The sequence below is a fragment of the Lotus japonicus genome, chromosome 4 (genome assembly GCF_012489685.1).
Source record: "Lotus japonicus ecotype B-129 chromosome 4, LjGifu_v1.2".
NCBI lineage: Eukaryota > Viridiplantae > Streptophyta > Magnoliopsida > Fabales > Fabaceae > Lotus > Lotus japonicus.
The window spans coordinates 7,215,546-7,238,384 of NC_080044.1; the positions used below are offsets into that span (position 1 = coordinate 7,215,546).

The 22,839-nt window shown below is 37.7% G+C and overlaps 3 protein-coding genes across 3 annotated transcripts; all 3 read left to right on the forward strand.

The window, feature by feature from the left end:
• Positions 1-9,799: 9,799 nt before the first annotated feature.
• LOC130715521 (18.5 kDa class I heat shock protein-like) lies at positions 9,800-10,954 on the forward strand. The gene has a single exon (XM_057565627.1). It carries the CDS (start codon positions 9,854-9,856, stop codon positions 10,397-10,399), a length of 546 nt encoding a protein of 181 aa, XP_057421610.1. The 5' UTR covers positions 9,800-9,853; the 3' UTR covers positions 10,400-10,954.
• A 3,812-nt stretch (positions 10,955-14,766) lies between these two features.
• Positions 14,767-15,602, forward strand: LOC130712201 (uncharacterized). The gene is made up of 2 exons (XM_057562039.1): positions 14,767-15,278; positions 15,488-15,602. The coding sequence occupies exons 1-2, from the start codon at positions 14,767-14,769 to the stop codon at positions 15,492-15,494; spliced, it is 519 nt and encodes a 172-aa protein (XP_057418022.1). The 3' UTR covers positions 15,495-15,602.
• A 138-nt stretch (positions 15,603-15,740) lies between these two features.
• Positions 15,741-18,086, forward strand: LOC130712202 (uncharacterized). Its single transcript, XM_057562040.1, has one exon. The coding sequence runs from the start codon at positions 15,741-15,743 to the stop codon at positions 18,084-18,086; it is 2,346 nt and encodes a 781-aa protein (XP_057418023.1).
• The last annotated feature ends 4,753 nt before the right edge of the window (positions 18,087-22,839 follow it).

A 22,839-nucleotide genomic window follows, 5' to 3' on the forward strand; every position in this document is an offset into this window, starting at 1 on the left:
TACAGGAATCAATTGATGGTTTTACGGGCAGAGTTTTCGGAGCCTTTCAGTGTAAAAAAGAGGGCGAAGAGTGCTATTTTGATGGGTGTCCGGATGGATATGGTTTATGACTGTTTAGATGAGACTACTCAAAATCAAATAGTGGCCCATAATATTCTTGCTCGTAGGTCGGCTTGTTGAGTTTTGGGTTTTTGTTTTTTAGGGTTTGTGGGGGCTTTTTGGTTTTTATCTGTGGGGTTCTTGTATTTCGTCTCTCGGGATTTTTGTTTCCTTTCTTTGACTTTTTTGGGCTGGTTGTTGCTCTTTTTAGGTTGGGCAATCTCTACTTCTTGCTGGCTTCTTTTGCGCCGTCTTGAGACGGGTGGTACATTCTTGATATGTACCTCATCAATATATATATATATATATATATATATATATATATATAATATATTCCTTTAAAAAAATCAAACATACTTTGTAGTTAAATTATTAATTTTTTTTATATTAACTACTTTGTATTATATAAATTAGATTCCACAATTTGGTCTGAGGCTATAATGAGCTCTACTCTCTCAATGATGCTATCTTTAATATGTTCTCTTCTCTCAATGGAGAGTGAGTTTTACACACTACCTATGAGAGTGATTTTTCAAAGTAATATAAATTTTTTTTTAACTAAGAGACTTTATTAAATTTAGGAAAAGATTGAAGAGCTACAAACAAGGAGAAGAAAAGCACAACACCTACCCCCAAACAACTCCTACTCAAAACATCAACCCTATAACAACAAGACTAAAACTAGATAAAAAAAAAACTCACAAGAGAACCACAACAATAAACATGAATTCAGATCCTCTCCTGTTGCTGCACCATACAGCAAGTATAAATGGGAGAGGATACACATGTAATTATAACTTGTTTTTTTCTTAAATTAATTTTAGCTATTAGATTGTAAAATCAATGGCCCAAAATGTGCTGGAAGGGCTGGACAGAAAAAATAGCTGGAGAGGATCCAAATTCCAATAAACATTGCCAACCAACAAAACAAATAACCAAAAAGACAAAAGACAAGCCAAAATATTATCAACATCCACTAGTGTTCTTTACCCGTGCGTTGCACGGCGATTAAATTTATTGTAAAGATGAATAAGTAGTAATGTGTTTTAACTTAGTTTAGGCTCTTTTCAGTAAGTATAAAAGATATGGAACCGAACATATGTTACAAACATATAGATGAATGAACCACAGTAAATATATTAATTTGATGAGGTTGTAGATACCTCACAGTGTCACTTGAATAGTAATAAAAACCAAGTTTTTAAGTAATGCATTACATTGAAATTGAAATAAGATAAATATAACAATGACAGCAACATGAACCCTTATTCGAAATTGTAGTCCATGATTAATGATAAAGACTTCATAACCGAGCTTGTTGTCAATCAAGCATATTTGAGCCATAGAACCTAGAAAGGAAAAAAAAATTATCAGTGTAATAATCAGTAACCAATACAAACATAAACTGTGTATAATTTGAAAGTGTTAAACTAACCTTATAGAAACGTCAATACACCTTCAAATTAGATGATCAATAAATTACTTGATATCTTTTTATGTTGTCAACAATAAAGAAAATAACCATATCAGTTTTCCTATTTCTAAAATTTAAATTGAAATTAATTGTAAGATAAATAAACACTTACATGTCAAATATTATCGAAGACTTCTTGATACACTACATTGCGTGTAGTGTTAGATACAACTCCTTCGTCATTTATGATGAGCATCTTCAACCCTTTTCTAGATTTAACTCTAGAAAGTGCAACATACAGCTGCCCGTGAGTAAAGACAGGCCTTGGCAAATACAGTCAAACATGAGATAAAGATTGCCCCTGACTTTTATTTATAGTCATTGCAAAACATAAAGTAACAGGGAATTGTGTGCGCTGGAATACATGGTTATTATGTGAAAAAGTGATTTACCTTGTCATCCATAAGAATCATGTCCATGGAAAATGGGAGCTTGGAGCCATATAAGCTCGGACTAAGCCACAACCGGTTCACCTTTGCAACAATAGACCAGTTCTCCTTTGAGGCATCGATGGTGGCGAGATCGTCGATAGCCATTCGAACAAAGTATATTTCAAAGCTAATAGTTGGTGGGAAGAGATGATGAAGTTAAAGAATAGCATGAGAAGATTTATACAGGAATTTGAGAATTAGGGTTACTGGTCAATGAATGTTTAAAAAGGAAAAAAGAAAAAAAAATGTTGGACGGTAATACAAATCTGATTGCAAGGAGGTAATTTTTTTTTTTTGAGGTCAATTTTCACTATTGAAATTAATTAATATGGACCAAATACCATACGTTACACGTGAATTACTCATTCTAATGAGTAATTAAAGGAAAATAGTAATTAAGATTAACATGGTGTTATTACAATATTTAAGGTTTGACTTTTATTGCAAATCATATTAATTTCTTTCAAGAATTAATTTCTTTATTTTCGCAAAAAAAAAACAGTGCATATTTCTTTCAAGAACGGGTCATTAATATGGTTCTCAAAATTAAGTTTTTAAGGTTTGACTTGTAAAACAACATTAACATGGTGTGAATGCTTGAAAGAAATTAACCTGTGACTTGCTCAGCAGAATTAACACCCTTTTAATTATTGACTTCTTTTCCTTAACAGAATTAACACCATTAATTCTTCATTCAGTGCAGGTGCTGAATTTCAAATTCAAGGTTGTGAATATCTGTTTTAAAAATAGTTTGAAGATTCAAATTCAAAAACAAAAAAGTTTCTGCAGCCTAAACGTTGAATTTTAGAATGTTTTCACCTTACTAAATTACCTTTTTCATGCCTACCAAAAATTCGTTTTTTTTTTCTGAAAAATGATAATCAATGGTATAATGGTATATGTATACAACTTTTATGTTAACAATTAATTAGGGGTTATAAAACAATAAAAACAAAATCATCATTCAAATGACTTTGAATAATGGGCCTCTATAAAAAAACTGAAATTAAAATGGGCTTCTACTATTTTGGTCCAAAACAATCAGAAGGTGACACTTGTCATGCAAAGAGGGGAGGTGGGTGAGAGTCATTCTTGGAGTGCCAAATCATGGAGGTGGGGCTCACAACCTTCCTCTTTTCTAAAGTATATAGATTTTTGCGTGATCTCCAAATCTCTTGATATAAGCCTTGGTAAAACACTCCTCACAACACCGATAGTTCAATAATAATATAAGCACGTCGAGCTCTCATTATTTAAATTCAAATAATTTTTAATATTTAACTTTTATTTTGAAATTCAAATTCAAAACCTTTATCATTTTTGTACTATTTATGATTATTATTTTAAATATAAGTTGAAATTCCTTTCTAATCATTTTAATTTTTTTATAATATACTCCCTCTGTTCCTATTTAACTGTCCACTTTGAAGAATTTTTTTTTGTTCCTATTTAACTGTCAACTTAGCATTTCAAGAGGAGAAAAAGTTTGATACACCGACGGTGTAAAGTTTTTTTACACCGTCAACCAATCAAATTTCAAGGATATGCCACGTCAATTAATGAAATTAAATGAAAAGAGAGATTTTCTCACATCTTTGAAATCTGATTGGTTGACGGTGTAAAAAAACTTTACACCGTCGGTGCATCAAAATTAAACTCTTTCAAGAGAGCATTAAATGATGTTTTTACAACAAATGCCCTTGTTAGTACAATAAATGAGGAGAGATAACACATACTTTAAAGGGTAAAATAGAAAAATAATCCTCACTTTTTCTAAAAATTAAGAAAATTAATCACACCCTTAATATGTGTGCCTCCACTCAAAGTGGACAGTTAAATAGGAACGGAGGGAGTACTTTATATCAAAATTTATTATTTAAATTAAATAATTATACCAAATTATATATTATTTTTATTTTTAATTCAATATTTACTATTTACCACTTTTCAATTAAATTTGTTATCACTGTATTTTTCATCTTTTAATTATTTTAAATTCTTACTTTATTTTCTCTGGTCGTTACTTATTATCATATCCATGATAACGTACAAATTTTAATTCATATCTTAACTTTTTTCAATAGATACTAAATTGAGATTAAATTTACACTTTATTTTCGAAAACAAAAGAGATATCATTGATATAAGCACAATCTTACAAAACATTGTAAAGTACAAAATTCAACAAGTCACAATCTACAGCGGAGATTGGACAATAACCTTATAACAGAAAAACCCCAAGAGCATGAATGCATGCTTCAAAGCCAAACAAACAACACTAAAAGACAAAATCCAAATCGAGCACCAATCAGCCACAGAGAAAATGCCTCAAATTGGGTATGAAATGCGACTACATGTTTAACCAAAAAGGGATCTTATCAAACTACAGTAAAATCCACGAAAATGTAGGCCCTTCCTGACACTGAAAACCTACAAAATCAACATCATAACACTGTCAAAAAGTTAAGAAAACTGAAACCATGTTCACCAAGTAACAAAACTAGAGCAAACGAAAAAACCATTGAATCGAAGCTAAAAATTGCTGATACAAGATAAACCATCGGGTCGAAGCTGAAAAAACCATCGAGTCGAAGCCACAACGACTAGCTACCTCCACAAAAAATAAAGTAAAACCTCCATGGCTAAATTGGGAAACAATGAGGCAGGAAATCATCGTAGCCACAAGAGTCCCAACTTCCACCACCAAGCAAAATCAGAACATAAAAGAAAAGACCTAACCCTACCAAAACAACATCAACGACTAGAAAATATGGCACCACCACTAAAGACGAGAAACCCATTCGATCAGGGTACCTTGGCAACACCCCAACGTCAACGACATACCTAGAACACTGCACACCAACACCAGCGCCTCCACTCAGCAATAGATATAGAACGCCTCAAAGACCTCGACATCGTCCACCCCTAAAAAAAGATCGCCACGAATGCTACCACCAGGAGGAGAAAAAGTAGCCACTGCCGCATCCAACCATCACACCCTCAAAGCATGATCACACAATAATTCTTCGACCCCAACCACGTAGTCCTCGATAACAACCTCCCCGAACGTTGTCACCGCCAGGAGAAAAAATAGTGTGAAGGGTCGTGCAAGAAACAAAATTGGCCTAGAGCTAACAACTTCGCCCTTTCTCTCTCCTCCGTCGTCTCTGAATCCTGGTCATCAATTCCTTAGAAAACCTCACAACTGTCTCACCACATTGAACGAGCATTTGCGAGCTCAGACCTATCCTTGGACCCATCAATGCCTTCGATCTCTTCTTCACCCTGTACTCTGCCATCAAAGGAGGTTGGACAAGAGGCCACTGTCGGCGGTTGTACTGCTAGGGTGGTAAACACAATAACAAAGCACATTTGGGGCTTTTATCACAACTAAAACTTCAAGAAAATGAAATTCTTTAAACTTATAGTTTTTATATTTATATATTAAATTTGAAAAATATTCATTCAAAAAATCATACTTTATTATAATGAACTTTGATGAAAATCATACGCAAGTGTTTAAAAAATAGAATGTTGTTGGGATAAAATAAATTAAAATTAGTTTTGGACATAAAATTACTATAAAGTTCATTAATTACGTTTTCACACTCATAACTGACATAATTACGTTTACATTTTGCTCCCTTAACATACTTAATGAAAAATGTGATTCATAAAAAATAGGCTTAATTACACTTTTGGCCCCTTAACTATAATGCTTGTGTATTTTGACTCCATAATATTTAAAATGAGTGATTTTGGTCCCTAAATTTTCATTTTGTGAAAATTGGGTCCTTATGTTAAGTTGTTGTCTAATTATTGACAAACATTGCTGATGTGGCCTCATTAATTGAGGTGGCTCCTGACTTGGGTTCCAAATAGGCTCCATGTATTTAAATTACTAAAAAAAATAAATTATTTAAGGTTTAAATATTTTTTAAATAATGGATTTATTATAATTTAATTTTTTATTCTAACATCAGTTCGTGAACATCTGTGTTTTTTTTATAGGCAATAAGAATTATATTGAATAGAAGTACAAGAGGTACTTCAACCCAATACAAAAAGAAAGAAGAAGAGAAAAGAGACACGCTAATAGCTACCGTTTACAAAATTAAAGACTCTAAAGATGACGAAACTACCCACCTAATACCTCCTTGAAAATAGACTTAACAAAACAATGCTCATTAAAACCTTACTAGGATAAAACCCCCTTGGGAAAACCTTCTTCCCCGCCACCTCCCTAAGGCCAGATCGACTGCCACCGCCACCACCACACCAGAAACGATGCCGCTCCATTGCGAATCACATAGCCAGCGTCGCATCCCCCGTCGTTCTGAACCAGAGTCACCTCGAGCCCTGAGCCTCTTTAGTCGTACGTAGTAGCCACTGGCGAGACTTTCACTAATTCATGGTCGACCCTACATCCCCTCTTTCTCTTTGTGTATCGCATCCTCCCTCCCTTTCTCTTTTGAAACGGCTGATTAAGAGGAAAAGGGGTTATGTTTTCTTCTCTAGACATATAAGACGTGCTCGGTTATTGAAATTAAACCTTATGTTTGTTGTCGTCTTTCCATTTAGGTGATGATTAACACCAATGTAACACGAGACTTTTTTGACCAAAAAAAAAAAAAACACAACACGAAACTTCATATAAGACGTGCTCTGTTATTGAAACCTTATGTTTGTTTTGCCATTGACAATGTGATCTTCAAAATTTCTAGAGACTAAAGATCGACGTGAATATTTATTAACAATGTGAAATCACTTGGAGATAATTCAACTAGTCAGTGTGCGTAGATCCACCTAAGACCGGCCATTTATGTTGGACAATTTTGGAATTTCACCATAAATTAGTGCTTGGGTACATGAAAATTTCAGCAGTCAAGTCAAGGCAATAAAACTAAATAATAATTGTACTCCTTAATATATGGTAGCGTTTGGTAGACAGGTGGGAAGGGAACAGAACAGGACACACACGTTTCGCTCTGTGTTTATCATGCTTTTAAGATGGAACGGAACAGTATAAAAAGCTTTTAGAACAGGACATTTTGGTTCCGTTGAAAAGGGTGGAACGGAAGAGAACGAACGAGACACAATTAAAATATTTTATTGTGACGAAATTACCCTGAGTCTATTTTCTCAACTCTCCTTGTCTTTTTGTAGAGCCGTCTTCCCCATCTCAACTTTCATCATCCATATCACCCCGTCTTGGTTTCCACAGTCAAAGCCCTTACTGCTGTATACATATACATGGATCGATCGTCTTCTCCAACATCAGATCTACACCAATTTCATACATATATACCATTTTTAATATTTTACTTCTAAACTTATCTGGATTTTCCAAACTCAATCCTCGTAACAATAGCAAAGCTTTTTTCTTTTAAATCAACAATAGTAAGGCTTATTATTAGTGAACGAATTTGTATATCTAGACTTTTCGCTGAATGAATATTGTACTGGATTTGGTGATTGTAAGCTTCACTTTTTTGTCTGAATCTTCAAACCTTTAAATTGGGGGAAAGTTCTTTTAGGGTTAAATGTTAAACATAATGAAGGTATTTATGTAATCAATCTTATGGTCCTGTTCCATCTGCGTGGTATATACCAAACATAGTGCTCATAACATTTTTGTCCTGTTATGTCCTGTTCCGTCCCGTCCTGTTCCGTTCTGTCCTATTCTGTTCAGCTTCCAAACGCTACCATGTGTTTCATCTCTCTCTAGAAAATTATATAGAAACAGAGGTAGTATAAGAGAAGAAGAGAAGCGTATTCTATTTTTGTCTCCTATTTGTAAGCATTTTGTGCCAACGTGTGTTGGCTGAACGTGCAACTAGAGAATCAGAATAGGCAATGTAAAGCAAATAAAAGAATGTGCAATAGGTAGTTGAAAAATATTTTGTGCTAAGAATCTTTGTTCGTAATTATGTTTTGCGCTAAGAATCTTTGTTCGTAATTATGTTAATTGATTGTGTGGCTAAATTGGTAAAATGTGTTTTACCGGTCCAAGGTCTTGGGTTCCAATCTCCCACCCTATTTTTTCAAGTTTTGAATTTTGTTTAATGATGTGTTATGCCACGTAGGATGTTGATGTGGTATTTAACAACCACTTCACCCATTTCTGAATATCAGAGTGACGGAGGGGGTGACGGGTGCACATTTATGAAACAACGAGGGCAGAAACATAGATAAAAAAAGAGTAGGGACATTTTTTTCATAAAGTTAAAATATCAGGGGCAAAAACAGCTTTTTAACCTAATATTTATGTAGGTTTCCACGTTGAAACACTTAATGATATGTAAAAGTGCCACATAAGCTTTTGTTAAGTAAATCAATGTTTTTGTAATGAACCCTTGACGGTAGATACCAAAAGCACACTATTAAGGTCATGTTTGGCATGTCTAGTTGTTAGCTGAAATGCTAACAAAAAGCTGATAAGCTAGCTGAAAACTGAAAGCTAATAGCTGAAAAACTACCTCATTGAAAAAAATGTTTGGTAAAACTAGCTGTTGAGCAAGTTGAAATAATAAAATTAAATAACATAAAAGGGCACACTTGTATAATTTTTTTTTAAACATTAAACATTACTTTGTTTACACATCAATACATTTATGGTATTAAAATAACTACCACTTTAAATATTTTAATTTAGTTCAAATTATTTGTCAACTACCAAATATAATATTAATTTTTTAATTAATTTTTGTTATTTTATTAATTTAAATAGAATAAAACAAATAACTTATTTTAATTTAATAAAGTAAGCTTATATTTGTCTAAATTAACAAAATATTTTCAAGATTAAAATTTTATATTAAAAACTAAATAGTAATCATTTAAAAATAAAAATAATTATAGTTTAGTGTTTTTATAAATATAAAAAAGTAAGGGAAACGATAGAATTTTATTAAAATGATAAGGATAAAAAAGTAAATAAATTTAATAAGCTTTAAGCTATAAGTTACATGAGGTAGTGCTGAAATAAACTCCTTCATCAAATACTTTTAAAGAGCTTTTAAGCTAGTCAAATAAGCTTTAGCTATTCGAATAAGCTATAAGCTAGATAAAATGACATGTCAAACATAGCCTAAATTTGAATTTAAGGAATAAAAACAATGAAATAAAAATATAGGGACTAAAACAAAATAGCCCTAATTTATAGGGGCTGAAAACAAATTTAAGCCTATGTCTGGGGATGAAATCATAAGAGCATCTCCAATGCAAGGTTCTTACTTCTTATTTTTGAGTTAAGAACTAAGAACTGAGTTCTTAACCACTAGAGGGGATGACGTGGAGTTCTTAGTTCTTAAAAAAAGAACTAGGTTCTTATATAAGAAGTTTTACTTTTTTAGTTCTTAGCATAAAAAATTAATTTTTTTTCTCTCATTTATTTAATTTAAGTATTGAATTAACATTTAAATTTAAATTTAAATTATATGAAAATAAAAAATATTAATATAATGATATTGTGAGACCGGATGAATAGTGCTAAGAACTAAGCACTCATAGTTGGAGTAAAATGTGCAAAGAGTTATTTAAGCACATGTGGCAATACGGATCCACATAAATAATATTAAGAACTAAGAATTAGCATTGGAGATGCTGGACGTGTTAAATAATATCCCTGAGACTTCTGGTATTGATTGGAAGAACACCAGAAATGTTCTCGTTAATTCTTGAACTTCGTATAGTTAACATGTTAAAAGATTTCTCTAGAAAGTACCGGATTACTCCTCCACTTCCTTTAAATACCTCACCTCTCCCATTGCCTAAACACCAAACCAGCATCTAAATTGTGTTTCCATTTCTGAAATTCCAAATTGCATTTCAACTCAGAAAACTGAGAATGTCGCTCATTCCAAGTTTCATTGGTGGTAACAGGAGCAACGGTTTCGATCCATTCTCAATGGATGTATGGGACCCCTTCAAGGATTTTCCATTCGGTAATTCTGTTTCTGCTTCTTTCCCTCAACTTTCTCGGGAAAATTCTGCATTTGTGAGCACCCGTGTGGACTGGAAAGAGACCCCAGAAGCACATGTGTTCAGGGCTGATCTTCCAGGGTTGAAGAAGGAGGAAGTGAAGGTAGAGATTGAAGATGACAGAGTTCTTCAGATTAGTGGAGAGAGGAATGTTGAGAAGGAAGACAAGAATGATACATGGCATCGTGTGGAGCGTAGCAGTGGGAAGTTCATGAGGAGGTTCAGATTGCCTGAGAATGCCAAAATGGATCAAGTCAAGGCTTCCATGGAGAATGGGGTTCTCACTGTCACTGTTCCCAAGGAAGAGGTCAAGAAGCCTGATGTCAAGTTGTTAATTGCATATAATTTCGACCTATTGTTGGACATTTCGATTGGAATTTATACTGGGTTCAACCTTCGAAGTCGAAAGTGAAGGGAATCAAGGAAATTTATCAAGTATTCAACGACTTCGACTGTAAAGTACTGTTTTTCGAGATACGGAGAGTTCCATATGAGAAGCCGGTTTGTCTTTGAAAGATGATTCACGAGGGACACGTATAGAATAGAAAGACACGTGTAGGACGAAGCTATGTTCAGAAGACACTTGTAATAGTTGTATTAATTGACCGTTAGAAGTCAGTTACATTTTAAGTCTATAAATAGCAGGTTTGTAGAAAGAATAGGGGTTCATAATCTTTACTCGAAAACTCTCAAGTGCTTACAATCGATCACAATGATTACAAGCCAAGTTAGAGTGAAAAAGTAGGGATTCGTGTAACACTTTGCATCTTATAGTTCATTATTATTATTCAGATTCAGAAAGTTCATTTATGTTTTTATCATTTAAGTCGAATTTATTCGTTTTGTTTCTAATTTGTTATTAAATTTCTTTAGTTTTGAGTGACTAAATTTAATTCATTTTCACCAAAGAACCCAAGAGGACTCGAATCCAGTCCCAGATTGATCTTTGGATTCTTTATTTGTGTTTACCAAAATTTAGTGTAAACAAATTGGCACACCCAGTGGGACCTCTTTGTGAAAATAGTTGTTGAATTCGGTTATCATTCAAACTTACTTAACCCACGTTTATGCGTTTAAGAAGTGGAAGACTAGTAAGTATGGCGAATGGTAGATCGAGAAGTGGTAATTCCCCTCCCGCGAATACTGGACCTTCGGCAAATCAAACCGGAAATCCCGGTGCTGGAGTGAATGTTGAGGGAAATGCCTTGAACTCTGGAACGGCACAGGCAACAACGACCAATGTGGCCGAAAATGTTATACCTGTGGTGACGCAAGTGGCTACAGTGCCCTCTCCGACGACTCCAGTCGTATCACAAATGGTTGCTGGGGCATCTCGCCCTCAACCGGTGAACATGCCGGTGAATCCGCCATTTGGGATGCCTCCAGGGTTAATGGCTGGAGTAGGGACATGTCCTGCCGTATATTCAGATAACGTAATGTCAGTCGGATCCCCGAGGAATCAACACCAGGCTTCGGCCTCCAATGTCTGGGGTCGAAATAATATTTATCCTCAGGGGATGGCAGGGGCGAGTGTCAACCATTTAGGGACTTCGTTGACAAATACCTCTGTTAACGTATTGAGGCAACAAATGGATGATAGTAACCACGAAATGGTGAATATGTTGGCCCAACAAATAGGAACTGTGTTTAATCCTTTAATCCAAAACACAAATGAGTCGTATCAGCAGTTGACGAGACAAATGGGTCGAATTGCTGACGCTTTTGGAGTCCCTCGAAACGAGGTGGCGAATCCTGTGGGGGCAGCGGCGAATAATGCCGTCGAAATGAATGTGGTTCCTCAGAATGTTCCGCTTCAAGCAAATGCCGAAGTGGCAGCAGTGCAAGGTCGAAATCAATTGGATAACCTTGGTGGCCAAATGCCTCTGAACATTGAAAATCCTATCTTAATAAATCGAAATATGGATGCAGATAGGGTAGTCGAGAGAGTTAGACAAAATAACGTTGGGGGGCATCAAAATATAGCAGGCATAGTCGAACAGTTATTGAACCAACATGGATTCAATGTGGGTTATGCAAATCGACCCCATTTTGCTTCGGCTTTCTCCGAATTCGTCCTTCAAACAGAATTGCCTAGAGGATGGAAAGTCCCTAAGTTCACCAAGTTTTCGGGGGATACTGGAGAGTCGACAGTCGAACATATCGCTAGGTACCAAATAGAAGCAGGGGATATAGCAAATAATGAGAACCTGAAGATGAAATATTTTCCGAGTTCTCTGACTAAAAATGCTTTTACTTGGTTTACTACTTTGTTGCCTAATTCAATCCATAATTGGGCTCAGTTAGAGAGAGTTTTTCACGAACAGTTCTTCAGGGGTGAGTCGAAAGTCAGTCTGAAGGAATTGGCCAGCGTGAAAAGAAAATTCAAAGAAACCATAGATGATTACTTGAATAGGTTCAGACAAATGAAGTCGAAGTGCTTCACTCAGGTCCCAGAACATGAGTTAGTCGAAATGGCGGCTGGCGGCCTAGACTACTCAATTCGTAAGAAGATAGATACCCAACATCTTAGGGACATGGCTCAATTGGCTGACAGGGTCAGACAGATTGAAAATTTGAAACTCGAAAAAGAAAAATTTAATAGAGTTCCCAAGAAGGGTAAAGTTGCGTTCGTCGAAAGTTGCGAATATGAAGTCGATTATGACTCTTATCCAGGCAACTGTGATGATATCGAACAGCAGGAGGTTGATGTGGCCGAATTGGTATCAGGACCTCCTTATGTTTGTAGGATGTTAAAACCCTATGAATCTAAAAATGCGGAAACAAACAAAGGTGTTGGTAAATTTCCTGTGAAAGCGTATAATTTTGATGTTACTAAATGCGACGCGATTTATGATATTCTGTTAAAAGATGGTCAAATTAAAGTATCTCCTGATCAAAAAGAAGTACCTTTCGACCAAAGGAAAGGAAAAAAGTTTTGCAAGTTTCATAATGTATTCAGTCACTGGACTAATAATTGTGTACGTTTCAGGGATCTGGTGCAAACTGCAATCAAAGAAGGACGGCTCAAGTTCGAGGAAAAGGATAAGGCTGCTATGAAGATTGATTCTGACCCAATGCAAATTGGCAACGCCAATTACGTCGAGCCAGCCGAGATAATGATGGTTGAGTTGTCTGATTTGAATCAGGTTGCTACTGGAGGAGATGATATCGAAGCTGTGGGGCCTTCTCCAGGGATGGAGAAGGTCGAATTGTCTGAAGAGGGAATGGATGCTCCTTCCGTGGAAGAAGAGGTCGAAACCGCTAAGAAGGTGGTTTACCCTCGGTCGGAGGAAAGCCTGTTGGAATTCCTGCAGCGTTGCCAAAAGTCTTACTCTGAAGTGATGTTGTGCCCAAGGTGCAGTGTCGTATTTGACAAGGTGGCTGCTCAAGCTATAGAAGATGCTGAAATCAAGAAACGCCGCGCAGTAATACCGGAAAGGCCTCCTAGTTTTGGGTCCAGAGGACGAGCTGATTCTCCCTTCATAAGGGGAAGGGGATCCTTTGGGTTCGGAAGAGGGCGTGGTCGAACTTATATGCCACCAAGTCGAGTTCCGTTCAACAAGTGGATGGCAAGGAGTCAGGCGCCTCACCCTAAGGTTAAGGTGGTCGAATTGGGAAGTGGGTCTGCCTATATGGATAATTCTCGAAATCATAAGAATTATACCTATGTCCCAAGGCCGTATCTAGGTCGAAACCCAATGACAAAAACTCAGTGGAGGCGTCACCAGAGGGAGAAAGCCTTCGAGGCAGGCCAATCCAGTTCTGAGAGGCCAGTCAAGTACCAACTTTTGGGCCAAAGTGGTGGGGCTCCTATGGTTCCTATTCAGGTGATTAAGCAGAGTATGAAGAATGCTGGGAATTGGGTGACTACTAACCAGGCAAAAGGGAAAGAGAAACAGTCTGAAGATGTCGAAATGAAGGACAACTTTGAAATGTTGGAGTCTGAGTTTGAGTCCATGTGCAGCTTAGTCTCGATCCTTCCAGAAGAGTTCGATGTGAAAACTGAAATCACTGATGATGAAGAGGATTACTACGTCGAGGAGGATGATGACAATCCACTGTGCTATTATGTGATGACTAAAGGAGGAATCGAAGATGATTGTGCCGTTTTCAAGAAACCAGATATGGAGATGAAGAAGCATTTGAAACCGCTGTTTGTGTGGGCCCGCATTGAAGGAGTAGGCGTCAATAAAGTCTTGGTTGATGGCGGGGCCGCCATAAATTTGATGCCAAAGTTTCTGCTTAAGAAGATTGGGAAATCTGTCGAGGATTTGCAACCTCATAACATGATGTTGACTGATTACGAGGGAAAAACTTCTAAGTCTTTGGGAATGTTATTGGTGGACACCACAATTGGTACTGTTTCTCGACCTACTCTGTTCGTGGTAGTGCCATCGAAAGCAAACTATAATCTGTTGCTAGGACGAGAATGGATTCATGGGGTGGGGGCTGTGCCGTCCTCCCTTCATCAAAAGCTGTCAATTTGGAGGCCAGATGGGGTGGTCGAAAATGTTGATGCTGACCAGAGTTACTACAAAGCTGAAGTGGAGTTTGTTGACCGAAAGAATTTCGAGAAGCGGATGGAAAACATCGCTCCGTATGAATCAGAAGGAAAAGAACACATGGAAGGTTCCACTAGTTATGCAATGAATCTTCACCCGGAGTACGGATTTCTTTGGAATAAAAACTTTCGTGCTCGGAATGCCACTGGAGAGTGGCAAATCGTCGAATTAGATGATTGAGTCGAGCGTAGCTCGAATATCGGCCTATGCGGCCGAGATGAGAATAAAGACGGCCTTGGAGGCCAAACAATATATAGGAACGGCAAAGGAAGCCGAATATGAAGAAATTTGCAAACCGGAGGAGTGCCTAGACTTGGATCATTTTAATGAAGACAGATCAGAGCCGGTTCTTGATTGTATATATGATGATGAACCCCTTGGATTCGAGCAATCTTTAGATCCCATGTTAAAAATGCAGGCTCAGGATCCTTTGGAGGAGGTTGATTTAGGAGATGGGACCAAGAAAAGGCCGACGTATGTAAGTTCGTTGATCGATTCGGGTTTTAAGAATCGGATTGTTAATTTGTTGCAGGAATACAAAGATTGCTTCGCATGGGATTATGACGAAATGCCGGGTCTAAGCCGGGAGTTAGTGGAGTTGAAGTTACCAATTCGGCCTGGTAGGAAACCAGTGAAGCAAGCCCCAAGGAGATTCGCCCCAGAGGTGTTCTCAAAGATAAAAGAGGAAGTGGAGCGCTTACTTGGAGCAAAGTTCATACGAACAGCCAGGTATGTCGATTGGTTAGCTAATGTAGTTCCTGTACTTAAGAAAAATGGTAAAATGAGGGTTTGCATAGATTATAGAGATTTAAATTCGGCTACGCCGAAAGATGAATATCCCATGCCTGTGGCCGAAATGATGGTAGATTCTGCCGCAGGAAATGAATATTTAAGTTTACTGGATGGATATTCGGGGTATAACCAAATTTACATTGCAGAGGATGATGTGTCGAAGACTGCATTTCGGTGTCCAGGGGCACTAGGAACATATGAATGGGTGGTGATGCCGTTCGGTCTTAAAAATGCCGGTGCAACTTATCAGAGGGGCAATTTCTGGGATTCATTGTTCATAAGAAGGGCATTGAAATCGACCAGAATAAGGCGAAAGCAATCTTCGATACTCAACCACCGTCGAATAAAAAACAGTTACAATCTTTGTTGGGCAAAGTCAATTTCTTGAGAAGGTTTATCATGGATCTAAGCGGGAAAACCAAGGTATTCTCCACATTGCTTCGACTCAAGAAAGAACAAGAGTTTCAATGGATGGAAGAACATCAGAAGGCGTTTGAGGAAATAAAAGCCAGCTTAACAACGACACCAGTCATGGCTCCTCTCATTCGTGGAAAACCAATGAAACTCTACATTTCGGCATCAGAGGAAACTATTGGCAGTGTGTTGGCTCAAGATGATGAAGATGGAATCGAAAGGGCTATATATTATTTGAGCCGAATCCTTAATGATGCCGAAATTAGATATAGTTTAGTAGAAAAATTGTGTTTATGTTTGTATTTTTCATGTACTAAACTTAAGTACTATATTAAACCTATTGATGTAACTGTTATTTCCCATTATGATATAATAAAGCATATGCTGTTCAAGCCCATTCTTCATAGTCGAATTGGAAAGTGGGCGTTGGCCCTTACTGAGTTTTCTTTAAGTTATCAACATTTAAGGGCTATGAAAGGCCAAGTAATAGCTGATTTTTTGGTTGATCATAGTGGGTCGAAAGAACAGGAGACGGTGGTGACGTTGAAACCTTGGGAAATGTATTTCGATGGTTCGAGGCATAAGAAGGGGACCGGGATAGGTATCTTGATAATTTCACCCCAAGGAATCCCGACAAAAATTAAGTTGGGCATCGAAGGTGAGTGTTCGAATAATGAGGCGGAGTATGAAGCTTTATTGATAGGGCTCGAAACGGCTCTAAACTTGGGGGCTAGAGAGCTCTTAATTCGTGGAGATTCAGAGTTGGTTATTAAGCAACTAACTGGTGAATACCAATGCGTTAGTGAGAATTTAATGAAATATCATTCGAAAGCAGTTAAAATGTTAAGAAGTTTTGATGAAGTCGAATTATGTCATATCCCTAGGATCGAGAATGCTGAAGCGAATGTTTTGGCACAAATTGCGTCAGGTTACCGGCTACCTCGGAAAAAGTTTAAAGAGCTAGTAAAGGTCAAAAGAAAGTTTATTCCTAGTTTTAAGGAAAGGAAAGTGGAGTTCGAGCAGGAGGTATTGGTCATTAGTAATTTGGATGACAGTGATTGGAGGAAACCTGTTGTGAAATACTTGCAAAACCCAAACGCACCAACAGATCGAAGAACAAAGTATCGAGCTCTAAGTTACTTGATTTTGGATGACGAATTGTTTAAAAAAGGGGTGAATGAAGTTTTACTAAAGTGCCTAAGTGAAGAAGAAGCGTTTCGAGCAGTCAAGGCCGTTCATGATGGTATGTGTGGGGCGCATCAGGCTGGCCATAAGATGAAGTGGACATTGTTTCGACAAGGAGTATATTGGCCAAATATGTTAAAAGATTGCATTGAATATGCCAAATCTTGCGCCGAATGTCAGAAGCATGCTGGCATCCAACATGTACCGGCAAGTGAGTTACATTCGATCGTGAAACCCTGGCCATTTAGGGGGTGGGCGTTGGATTTGATAGGTCAAATACATCCTTCTTCGTCTAAACAACATGACTATATAATAGTGGCTATCGATTATTTCACTAAATGGGTCGAAGCCATTCCGCTGAGAGGTGTCGACCAAGATACGGTTATTAGTTTTATTCAAGAACACATAGTATTTAGATATGGGATCCCTGAGACGTTAACTACTGACCAAGGGTCAGTATTTACTGGAAGGAAAATGGCTCAGTTTGCTGAGGATTTTGGAATAAAACTATTAACTTCAACGCCATATTATGCTCAGGCGAATGGACAAGTCGAAGCAGCTAATAAAGTTTTAATTAACTTGGTTAAGAAACACATTAGTCAAAAGCCGAGAAGGTGGCATGAAACTTTGAGTCAAGTTTTATGGGCTTATCGAAATTCGCCCAAAGAGGCCACTGGAGTAACTCCTTTTCGACTTACGTACGGGCATGAGTCAGTTTTACCGATCGAAATATGCTTACAGTCCGTTAGAATTCAAAGGCAATTCGAGATTCCGTGTGATGATTATTGGAATATGATGTATGACGAGTTAATTGAATTGGACGAGGAAAGATTAAATGCTTTAGAAGTTATGATCCGACAAAAAGAACGAATTACTAAAAGTTATAATAAAAAAGTCAAGTCTAAGGCATTTAGCGTTGGAGATTTAGTTTGGAAAGTGATCCTTCCAATGGACAAAAAAGATCGAGCATACGGAAAATGGGCCCCTAAATGGGAAGGGCCATTTAAAGTGATCAAGTGTTATTCAAACAACGCGTATTCGATTGAGGAAATTGGAACGATTGCTCGAACATTGACGATAAATGGAAAATACTTAAAAAGGTTTAAGCCAGCGATTCATGAGATAAAAATCGATATAGAAATGTAGTGCATAAGCTGAAAATAAATATGGCGAAAACGCCATTAGAGAGTACATAGGGAAATAAAGTGGCACAGGCGCCATGTAAAAAAAAAAAAACAAAAACATGATCAACAGAAATAAGAAGACTAAAATGGTGGAGTGGCTTTCATGGGAGCATATCGACCCTTGAGTTTCTTAAGTCGCTTGTCAACCTTAGCCTTCTTGTTTTGAAGCTCAGAAATTTCGCCTTCAAGCCGATTCTTGTCTTTCACGTGAGAAATGGCCTTGGCAGCAACTTCGGTTTTTTGTTTCTTGAACTTGGCCAGATTGGCTTTGAGGGATTTTTCCTGTTGTTGAAGTTCGGCAATCTGTTTCAAAATTTCATTCAGTTGCATTGAGTCAGCTTCTTCGAGTAATTTGATGGAATCCACTTCGGTTTTAGCTTGGTCGAATGATTCAGCTGCTTGTGTGCACTCAGTGAATTTGGAAGCTAAGTCTTGATCGACAAGTTTGGCTTGGTCAAGGATCGAAAGTGATTCGTCAAGAAACTCTTGAACTTCTTGAATGCCCTTTTCTTGTTGATCAGTGAGGTCCTCATTGCCAAGGTCAGCGATAAGTTGCTTAATTTCTCGGCCTAAGTTAGGATTCGAGTTGAGGGCAGAGAATAAATCTTGCTCGAACGTAAGAGATCGCAGCTTGTTGATCATGGTGGTGGCAGTGTTCAGAGTGCTTGTGCCTTCGTTTTGCATAGATGATTCTTGGCTTCGACTGGTGCTAAGAGAGACTTGACCGCTGATGAGTTGCTCAAGGGCTAATACTGGGTCATCCATGGCAAGAGCGTCAAAGTCTTCGATAGGAATGGACTGAGGAGACTTCCTGCCAGCAACAGGGCTCGAAACCTTAAGGGCTTTTTCTTGGGTCTTCGAAACTTTGGCAATGGGTGAAGGGATAGGCTGACGGTCTTCGTCAGTATCTGACTTTTCGGCCGAAGCACCAAGGTCCTGCGTAAAGGACTCATTGTCAGATGAAACATAACTAACTATTCGACCAGAAGGATATTGAATTCGTAATGGTTGAAAGTTTAAAAAGTCATCAAGACTTTGGTAGTCAGAAGAACTGGAATCAGAAGAGTTCGAAGACAAATGGATTACTTGAGGAGGGGGCTTTGGTTTCGAGGAATTGTCCTGAAGAAGAATGCAAAAGGTAAGTACAAGGATTAAGGGATAACCAAGAAAGGAGTGTTGAACAAAAAATACTTACTTGTTCTTGCTGAGTTTTGGTCGGAGAAGAAGCTCCCGAACTTTCGCTTTGAGAGGAGCCAGAATCTTCTTGGTCAGTTTCTGCTTGTTGCTCCTCTTGATTCGGCTCAGCCCCGGCACGTTTCTTTGCAGAAGAGATCGGTGGATTCTCTTCGTTAATGTCCGAGGCTTTGAGAACCTCTCTTTCGAGCCTGGAAAATATATAAGATATGGATTTGGAGTTGAATAAAGGGTAAAACAACGCATTAACGAATATACCTTAGGGACGTTCTTTTGTTGAACTGGAATGCCTGTTGAATTGTCGGAACCTTCGTCTTCCTTACATGGAACCTTGGGTATTGGTTCGGCTGAAGGAAAAGGGGTATAAGTACGAGAGTAAAGGAAAAAGAACAAAAGTAAGACGAGTCTATCTAACCTTGATGAATTTGTGTAAGGACTTGGACGTGACATGAGTTAACATGAATGTGTCCGGGGTAGTTGTGCAAGAAATATTTAGTCGAAGTAACCCTTTTCGGAAGTGGTAAAAGACTTTGTATAAAACATTTGTATGTAAAATGGTCGAGCCACTTTGGGTAAATAACAGGTAAAGCCAAAGCCATGTCACTGGTAGGAAAAGCTGGAAATTTTGGACAATAATGTCGAAGAGTATAAACATATTTATCCACAAAAGGGGGAAAAAGTTTAATTTTTAAAACTTTGGCTTTGACCTTTTCTTTTAAAACTTCCGCCGCTTCCGAAAGGGTTAAATTCAATCGACCTGGAAGATAAACAGTTTTGAAGAATCTCTGAAATGACTGGATTTCTTTGATGAGCATACCTCGAGTTTTCTTTGTAGCCTTTTTCTGCACAGATTGAAGAGCTTCAGTCATCTTTCCAATACAAACTCCTAAGGTGGTCTGAATAGACTTGTAGTAGGTTGACCACCAAACTTCAAATTCTTTAGTGCAATAAAAGGATGGTTCGAAAGACAGAGGTTCAAGACGAAGAGCAGACGTCTTCTTGTCATAATAGTTGAGGGCTTCATAAAAAGAGTCGACATCTTTGTCACAAAACCCTTCATTGCAAATGGCATCCTTTTTTGAGAAAAGAGGGATAGGAACGATTTGACATAGGCCGAATTGTCTAGCCACAAGTTGAGGCTGGTAACCCAACACGTTCACCTCAGATTTTTTGAAACCAAGGGGAAGAACTTGAGGTCGGAAAAATTCCCTCCAGATGCTAATACTTTCAAGCTGTTCGCCCGGAGATTCGCATGGGAAAGGTCGGACAAGCCATTTGGGACCAGTAGTTGGAGCAGCAAATGGAGCAAGGTCGGGAGTAAAAGAGGTCATTTCCATAAAAGCAGTAAAAAACTCACGGAAAGTGGTTTCTGGATCGACTTTATCTTTGGAAGGAGTCAAGCAATTAAGTCGAAAAGCAGCAATAGAAGTCGAGACATTTTGTGGACTTGGAGTTGAGAGTTTGGTCTCAAATATGGCATTTAGCCAAAGTTGAAGAAACCATAGAGGTCCAGCAAAAAGGATGTTTTTCTCGGCTCCAGAGGGCTTCTGAAGAGAAGTGATGGCTTGACTCAAAGAAAGGTAAAGTTCGCCTAATAAAACTTTACCTAAACAGACGTCGGTACCTTCGTGCAAAAGTTGAGCAAGAAGCACAAATTTCTGAGGAACTTGAAGAGACTTGGAACAAAGGAAGAAAGCAGAAAGCCAGAACAACAAGAAAGCTACATGTTCCGAGTCGGAAACATTTGCAGAGGTCTTGTCGTGGTTTCTCAGAATGAAGCTTTTGTAAGTTAGATGGTTATAGTCTAATTTGATTTCTTTCTTAACAGGCCGGTCGAATGTAAAAGAAGAACCTGTAGGTCGAAGACCGGCAATAGCAGCTACATCTAAGAGAGTAGGGGTAATCATTCCCTGAGGAGTATGAAAGGTATTGGTCGAACGCTCCCAAAAGAAGAAAGAACTGGCTAACATTGCTGGATGGTAGACAATTTTCGACCTGGATAATTGGATTATGTCAAAAATCCCTAAAGTTTTCCAGAAATCTCCTTTCACTTTCTCGACTTTGTTTAACCATTCAATGTAGGGATTCGTCTTCACTGGAGGTGAAGAACGGAAAGCTCGAGGGGGGTCACCTAAAAAGGACAGATTGTAGGAATCCCTAAAGGCCAAGATTTTCTCATCCGGTAAAGGTGAAGGAAAGAATGCAGATGCATTTCTTGGGAAAATAGTTTGGTAAGGTCCTAGATATGCATGCAACTTATCACCAATGGAGAAGGGAATAAGTACCTGGGAATTCCAGATCTTAATCTTTTCTTCTTCATTGGGAGGTTCTGGAACAAAGGTCCTCCCTTCAACTTCAATGGGTTTTAAAAGAGAAACCGCAGACGGAACCTGAGAAGAGGATGTGGAAGTCATGGTGGTGGCCGGCGAACTGGAAGATGATGATGATGCAATGATGGTGATGGTGAAAGCTCGCGTAAACCGAAATGGTTCCGGTAGAGCTTTAGAATATCAAGGAGTTGCAGGGTTTGGAAATGGGTTTTTTCAGAGAGAAAAGCTAGAGGTTGAAGAAGAAGTGAAGTGGAAAAGTTTTTTCCATCTATTTATAAGTCTGGAGCTACAACAAGATGGACGGTTGAGATTGAAGCGGATGCCAAACTTTTGTTTAATAAAATTTATTTATGATCCGTTTGAATTCTGAGTGGGGTATGGCAGTTTTCCTTGGAGAACGTGTCTGACATGATTAGACATTTATGATAGTGGAGTGTGGAAGTTACTAAAGGTTAAAAGAGACTTTTACTTGTCAGAAATGAAAAAGGGGAAAACTGACATATAGTATGTGGTCGAAATTAGGTAAGTCGAAAATATCATTTTTCTGATTGAACAAATGATATTTTGGGGGGCATCTGTTAATTGCATATAATTTCGACCTATTGTTGGACATTTCGATTGGAATTTATACTGGGTTCAACCTTCGAAGTCGAAAGTGAAGGGAATCAAGGAAATTTATCAAGTGTTCAACGACTTCGACTGTAAAGTACTGTTTTTCGAGATACGGAGAGTTCCATATGAGAAGCCGGTTTGTCTTTGAAAGATGATTCACGAGGGACACGTATAGAATAGAAAGACACGTGTAGGACGAAGCTATGTTCAGAAGACACTTGTAATAGTTGTATTAATTGACCGTTAGAAGTCAGTTACATTTTAAGTCTATAAATAGCAGGTTTGTAGAAAGAATAGGGGTTCATAATCTTTACTCGAAAACTCTCAAGTGCTTACAATCGATCACAATGATTACAAGCCAAGTTAGAGTGAAAAAGTAGGGATTCGTGTAACACTTTGCATCTTATAGTTCATTATTATTATTCAGATTCAGAAAGTTCATTTATGTTTTTATCATTTAAGTCGAATTTATTCGTTTTGTTTCTAATTTGTTATTAAATTTCTTTAGTTTTGAGTGACTAAATTTAATTCATTTTCACCAAAGAACCCAAGAGGACTCGAATCCAGTCCCAGATTGAT

Excerpts from the sequence above, each read along its gene's own strand:
- LOC130715521 (XM_057565627.1), top strand. The coding sequence starts at position 9,854 with ATGTCGCTCATTCCAAGTTTCATTGGTGGTAACAGGAGCAACGGTTTC.
- LOC130712201 (XM_057562039.1), top strand. The coding sequence starts at position 14,767 with ATGAGAATAAAGACGGCCTTGGAGGCCAAACAATATATAGGAACGGCA.
- LOC130712202 (XM_057562040.1), top strand. The coding sequence starts at position 15,741 with ATGGATCTAAGCGGGAAAACCAAGGTATTCTCCACATTGCTTCGACTC.